The following is a 7,621-nucleotide window of genomic DNA, read 5'->3' on the forward strand; positions in this document are numbered from 1 at the left end:
AGCCAACCCAAACTCAGGTCTTCGTTGAGTTTTGAGTTATTAAACCTGGCATAACCACATAACCACTGTCTTATTGCATCTAAATGAGCATGTGTTGGCATGCTAGCCTATGCTGCACATCAAATGCATAATGAGTAATGCCAGACATTATAGATGCATTGACTTGGGCAGCAGGACGAAAATAAGGTTTCATCAAACTAAGTAATAGAATTATAGATAACAAACTAACAAAGCCAAAACAAAGAACAAAAAGAACAACTGGTACATTGAGAGATTAAAAAAAAGATACCATTCAGCTGTGCTTCCACGTACAAAATCTAAGCATTTAAATGAAGAAAAAATCAAGTTGCAAAAAGTAAAAGAAAAAGAAAAAAAAAAATTTCTTTTCTTGATACAGAGATGCTTGCCTGTGAATCAGAAATAGAAATTAAGATGAGGCAGAGAGGCAACGACGCTACTGGGACGTCCTATTGAGTCTCTTGAAAGCAATGAAGACTGCAGAATCAGCAACACCATGTCCAATACACAATTTGTTAAAGGAAAACAAGTTCTCGAGTGGAGAATGACAATGTCTAAACAATAGATAGTACGGTCAATAGATTAAAGAGGATGACGAACAGTCTAAAAAGTGTAAATAGTTCCGAAACTGGCCTGGTTAACCGCAGAGGCCCACTCCTTTAGCTGCGAAGAGCCCAAGAAAAAACTGATGAATAAAAGCTCAACAACCCATAACAGCACAGTTGTAGACAAACACTCCAGCATGCTCCTTAACGGTAAGTACTTTCCACTCCAAAGTCCCGCCTGCATTCCCAGAATCTGGAGACCATGAGTTCAGCACAATGCTCTCGCCTTCTGGTCCTCTCTGCCCGCCAACAACCAGCAACTCCCTCCCACAGGCCTTGAAAGCCAGACCCCATCCGTTGGAAGAGTCGGCTCTGACAGGCAACCTGCCCAACACAACCCAACTATTCTTCACCTTTTCATACCTCTTCACCATGTTTGTCAGATGCTCAACTGCATATAACTGGTTGTCCACAACCGCCACAAGCGGAGGAGCTTGAGCGGCCCTGCTGGCATTTGGATACATGCCCTCTATCTTCCTCCATGTCCTTGTCTGTAGATTATACTCTTCACCGCAAGTCAATGAAACTGTAGCACTCGACATCCCACCAATTACGTAAAACTTCCCATCCATGAAAAATCCGGAACACAGCTTGCGTGGAGAATGCATATTAGGTAAGAGCTCCCATTTGCCTGATTCGGAATCATAAAGCTCTGCTGATTTCAAAATGGTCCCATTCTTATCACTTCCTCCAGCAATGATGGCGATTGAGCCAAAGCTACTTGAAGCAAACAAACAACGGGGAAGATTCATCCCCAGACATTTGACCCACTTTCGACTAAGCAGACTATACCTCCAAATAGCAAAATCCAACAGTTCGCGTCCAAAGACCAGCAATTCATTGCCTACAGCTAAGGATTCCTTATCTGCATAATTGAAACACTCATCACAAGGGATTTTGGGCAATCTCATCCACTTCTTCCTCGTGGGATCAAAAGCTTCCCAACCCCTTGGATCGCAGACTAGATAGACCCACTGCTCCACGATGCCCATCTGCTTCCGCAATCCATAGAGATAACCACTCGTGACCAGCGAATTGAACCTAGAGTTGAGGCAAGCAAGGGAACAATAATCCGACCGATGCACCCACGCAAGGCAATTCAAAGCAATGTCGTCATGAAGACCTGGGAGGAGAGAATCACATGACCTGCGGCGACGGCGGCCATCATAATCTCCACCATTTGATCCCATCTTAGGAACCACAGAACTTCCTTCCTCGAGCAAATTTGAAGAACAGGATTTCACAGTCAAATCCAGAAAGTAGAACAGATTCTTCGATCTACCGGCTTCTAGAAGCATGCTAACCAATCATGCCTTCGAGAAATCTATGCAGTCTAATACACCATGAATCTCATGTAAATCCTTCCAACACAAAAGAATAGATCACTGGTGTTTTACACTTCCTGCGGCTTTCTCATGCTGCTGCAATTCCCGATCACGCTCAGAGAATCCAGAGAGTGGATTCCGATCTTTCCTTGCCATAAAACACCTCTCCCCTCCAACCTGAATTACAGGTCTTCCCCAACTTAGATTTCAGTTCTATCCACGCACAATCAAGATCAGGACATCGGATAGTACATATAGAAACTGCATCTGAATGGAACAGTATGTATCGAGAACTCCTCTGATAGGAAATATGAATTTTTGAAGCAAAATTCTATATCATTCTTGTACAATCCGGACAGGAAATCGGAACAGAATCCGACCAAAAACGTCAATATCCAATAAAAAAGATTACAACTTTCCGGAATTCTCCTGCCCGAATAACAGGGTTTTCCAGCGTAATTTCAGTTTCTTCTTCGTGCAATCTTGACTGTAAAATAAGATCGGAATCTGAACAAAAACATCAGATATCCAGTAAAAAAAAAAATGGTGAATTCAAGAACTGAATTGCATGATTTTCATCTCTTTTGAGTGCGATCTCGACCTGAAAATAAGATCCAATACGACCTGTGAACGTGCCGATCTCCGATATAGAAAACCGCAAATTCCAGCACTTTCCGGCTGGAATCGCAAAATCTCAGCTCTATCCCAGCCAGATCACGATCCGAATTATAAGGAGAAACAATCAGGCCACCGAATTGAATCTTGGAAAGTAGGACCAGATCTCCGATCGGAGAGACGGATTCCGGCGTCCGCGATCAATTATCCGACCAAAAATCGCCGGAGAATCTATCCTAGGGTTTGAAATTCTTAGAACAGAGAGTGGGGGAGAAAGACGACTTCAAGAATGAAGAAGAAGAAAACCCGGAAACGAATTTACAATAAAAATAAAAAATAGTATGGCAAATAAAATACCGATCACCGGAATCTGACGCGTTGATCGGATTTCGGGGTTCGGAGGTCTGAAAAACGCCGGAGAGAGGTTTTCCCGGCGATGGTTGGTGGGATTGCGTCAGGCGGTGGTGGGGATGAGGCAGCGAAAACGGTTTTTGTTGGGAGAACGAAACGAAGGAGAGAGAGAGAGAGAGAAAGTGAGAGGTTGGAGAGAGAGAGAGAGAGGAAAAGAGGTTCGTTTACTCGTCCGCATCTGGATTCTCTTTTTCCTTTTTTCCTAACTACTTTTCCCTCCTGATCTTGAGATCAGAGCCGCTCATTAGGTGGGCCTCTCATTGTTGGGTACAAAGATCAAAGATCACCCTCATGCGTGAATACATTTCTCTACGATAGATGGCCTAAAGTGGACGGCGTAAGATGGTGAGCAACCTTCCAAGTTTAATTCGAGAATTAATCCAATTTGAATGACGGAAAAGGTTCTCTGATCAGATAGGTTTTTGACCTGTGGCCCTTACAACCCAGGACCCGCCAAGTGAACGGTTGAGATCTTATCCACTTGTTCGGCGGGTTCCTATTTCATGATAATGACAGACATCTTTATGTGTCATCTATGGACACAAAAGTCAAGACCAAATAAACAAGTTAATACAATAAGATCGTAGTCATCCGAACACTAATTTTAAAATGAAAATGATTTCTTCAATCGGAGTTTTGTTTGGCTGTCCAATCAATTTCAATTGCAAATTGCAATACAATGACAGCTGGTGTTGGCACCTGGTTAAGGCACAGTTGCCAAGTGGCCATTGGTAGCGGATTGGGTGCGGCCCCGGTCTCACTCAAGATGGTGCAGCCCTTACCGTGGGGCCCACCTTGATGTATGTATCCTGCATCCATGCCGTCCATCCGATTTTCCAGATAATTTTAGATCATGAGTCCAGGAATGAAGTAGTTCCAAATCTCATGTGAACCATACTATAGGAAACAGTGATGATTGACCATTAAAAATTTCTTGTGGGCCACGGACGTTTTGAATCAATCTGATATTTTCTTTTCTTCCTTCATCCAGGTTTTGTGTGACCTCATCAACAGGTTGGATGGCAAGTAGTCATTACGGTGGGCCCTATGAAGTTTTTAACGGTGGGGGATTCGAACACCACTATTTAATATATCATGGTCCTCAGATTTCTTTTGACGTACGGCGTGGATTTATAGTGCATACATCAAGGTGGGCCCCAGGGTAAGGGCCGCACCGTCTTGGGTGAGGGCAGAGCCTCACCTAATCCTCTCCCGTGGCTAATGGGCCTCTTTGACCAAGTCAATAAAATCATGACAAATCTAATTTGGTCTTATCCTCCACCTGTATCAATATCATCCATGATCAGATGGGTTTTATCTGGCAATCATATATATCGCATTTCGCATTGGACCTGCCAAACAGACATGATGATCAAATTGCAATATAGTAAACAGCACAGCCAACTTTCAATTGCAATATTGTCAAATACTACCTGAAACTTAAAATTTATAGCACGAGTGCAATTCCAAACATCATCTTGTGGCGCGTTTGGATGTATGCCGAATAGCAAGTAAAAAGTGGCGATTGGCATAGGGCCCAAATGTATATATGTTTCTCATTGCGTTTGGGGCAGCCCAGAAAGCTGAAGCTGCATCACACAGGATTCCATTTTCCAGTCTTTCCAACCCGAAAATGTTAGTTTTCATGAAAGCGGTAATATTTTGGATGGAAAAAGAAACCCACGTGCCAAACTACCTAATCTTGATAAATTGTATCTTATCTTCTGCTCAGGAAAACTTTGATGCTCTGGTAGAGTGTGATGGTTGATACACATGCATTAAGAAATTTCAAACGTGGCATAGAGGGAATTAAAATAGATGTTACGTAGTTAGAAAATCATATTGGTTTAATTTACTGACCGTTTGGTGGACATTTTTAATGGCAGTTGAAATTAATAGTCAGCTGTCCAAATTCATTAAAAAAAAAGTCCATTATAAGAGGTTAAGGACGCTCAAACGGTCTGAATTTTGGACAGTGACCTACGTGCAGTGGTCCCACAATTTGCATGGTTTGATTTGATTTAAGTTATGCCCACACGTGTGCAATTTCCACGTACCGCAGAACGGAATTGAAATCTATTTTGTTTTGATCAACCAAACCAGCCTCTGTTTATCCACTTAGCTAGCAAGAAAAACGTTGTTAACTGTATACAATTTGGTAGATGACAAAAATGTCAAAGGCAGAGACGTCTCCAACTCTATCTCTCTCTCACACGCGTCTTGAATCTTTCTCCTTCTATTTCTGGAAGCGGATTGCGTATGAGTAATTAAGTAGGCTTAGCATACTGAGTAAACGCTGTGGGGCCCGCTGTTATTCATGAATTTTATACGTTCCGTCCATCAATTTTATCCTACAAGTTTAGACTCCTAGCCCAAAAATTATCAATATCCAAATTTCAAGAGGAATACACCACGGGAAATAGTGTGAATTGAATATCTACAGTAGAAAAGTTCCTAGGGGCCACTGAAGTTTTAGATCAAGCTGATATTTGGTTTTTCCCTTCATCCATGTCTGTATGATCTTATTAACAGGTTAGATGACATATAATACCTTGGGCTTTAGGAATGTTTCATTGGTGGAAATCAATACTTCCACTGTTTCCTGTGGTATGGTCCACCTGAGCTCTGGTTATGCTTCAATTTTAGGCTCAACCCATAAAATGATCTAGAAAAACGGATGGACGGTGTGGATAAACCACGTTCATTCATGGTGGGCCCAAAAAAGTTTACTCACTACTACGGTGAGACCGTACAGATTAACTCGGTACGCAATCCGATTCCCTTTTTCTTGGCTTGTCACACGTGAACAGATAAAACTAGTTGGTAAGAAATTTTCGTGTACTCTGGAAGATAGGTAGAGTGTATTTTTTAAGCTATTTTTTAGTGTGAGATTTTTTCCACGGAGTAAAAGTAATAGTTGGAGAGAGATAAACCTTGAATTTTTATCTTCTCTTAATCTTTTTAAGAAGAAAACTCCGTGAGTAGAGGTAGAATGCCTAAAAGTGTTGCTGACATGTGAATGCAGGTAGAATGCCCTTTTAGGTTTTGGTTGGCTTCTTTTTCTTTTATAGTTTTATTTTACACGCTTTGATCCGGCAGGTCTTTTTCTACAATACTTGATTTCAGAGGGCAGAGGTTGAGATTTTTTTTTTTTAAATTATTATTATTAGTATTGCACAAGATTAGTATTGGTGTTTTGTGTTGCAATTGTATCTCATATGGTAGAATCAAAATATACCACGATCGAAGTACGAAAGTTCAATGTATCTAATTAGCCATTATGGAAAGTAAAGATGAACGCAATGTTAGTAAAGAAAGGCAGTGTAATTACTATAAAAGTAAAATACAAGAATTAAGTATTTGATAAGAAAAATCAATCACCTATAATGAATATTCTTCTTACACTAGATGATTTGGTTTTATTCAACGTGTCCGATCAAACCATTGTAAATGTTTCTATGAATAATTGTAAAACTTGTATAAAATAAAATAGATGTTAAACAAAATCTTTTTATGAATAATTTGTTTTGATCAACCAAACAAGCCTATGTTTATCCACTTAGCTAGCAAGAAAAACATTGTTAACTGTATACAATTTGGTAGATGACAAAAATGTCAAAGGCAGAGACGTCTCCTACTCTATCTCTCTCTCACACGCGTCTTGAATCTCTCTCCTTCTATTTCTGGAAGCCGATTGCATATGAGTAATTAAGTAGGCTTAGCATACCGAGTAAACGCTGTGGGGCCTACTGTCATTCATGAATTTTACACGTTCCATCCATCAATTTCATCCTATAATTTTAGACTCTTAGTCCAAAAATTAAGGATATCCAAATCTCAAGAGTAACACACCACGGGAAATAGTGTGAATTGAATATCGACTGTTAAAAAGTTCTTGGGGGCCACAGAAGTGTTAGACCAAGTTGATATTTGGTTTTTCCCTTCATCCATGTCTGTATGATCTTATTAACAGGTTGGATGACAAATAAACACCACCGTGGGCCTTAGGAAATTTTCAATGGTGGAAATCATTACTTCCACTGTTTCCTGTGGTATGGTCCACCTGGGCTCAGGATATGCTTCAATTTTGGGCTCAACCCATGAAATGATCTGGAAAAATGGATGGATGGTGTGGATAAACCACGTTCATTCACGGTGGGCCCAAAAAAGTTTACTCAGACCGTACAGAGTAACTGTGTACGCAATCCGATTTCCTTTTTCTTGGCTTCGCACACGTGAACAAATGAAATTTTAGCACGGAGTAAAAGCAAAAGTAACAGTTGGAGAGAGATAAACCTTGAATTTTTATTTTCTCTTAATTTTTTTTAAAGAAGAAAACTCCGTGAATAGAGGTAGAATGCCTAAAAGTGTTGCTGACATGTGAATGCAGGTGGAATGCCCTTCTAGGTTTTGGTTGGCTTCTTTTTCTTTTATTGTTTTATTTTACTTGCATTGATCGGGCAAGTATTTTTCTATAATACTTGATTTCAAAGGCCAGAGGTTGAGAATTTTATTATTATTATTATTATTGCACAAGATTTGTATTGGTGTTTTGTGTTGCAATTGTATCTCAAATAGTAGGATCGAAATATACCATAATCGAAGTACCAAAGTTCAATAGATCTAATTACGCATTATGAAAAGTAA

The 7,621-nt window shown here is 40.3% G+C and overlaps 1 protein-coding gene across 1 annotated transcript; it reads right to left on the reverse strand.

Annotated features, from left to right (window-relative positions):
* Positions 1–248: 248 nt before the first annotated feature.
* On the reverse strand, positions 249–3,253 carry LOC131245990 (F-box/kelch-repeat protein At5g60570). Its single transcript, XM_058245828.1, has 2 exons — positions 2,550–3,253; positions 249–2,435 (listed from the first exon to the last, which is right to left on the reverse strand). The coding sequence occupies exon 2, from the start codon at positions 1,919–1,921 to the stop codon at positions 719–721; it is 1,203 nt and encodes a 400-aa protein (XP_058101811.1). The 5' UTR covers positions 1,922–2,435; positions 2,550–3,253; the 3' UTR covers positions 249–718.
* Positions 3,254–7,621: the final 4,368 nt, after the last annotated feature.

This window comes from Magnolia sinica, chromosome 5, assembly GCF_029962835.1.
Source record: "Magnolia sinica isolate HGM2019 chromosome 5, MsV1, whole genome shotgun sequence".
Lineage (NCBI taxonomy): Eukaryota > Viridiplantae > Streptophyta > Magnoliopsida > Magnoliales > Magnoliaceae > Magnolia > Magnolia sinica.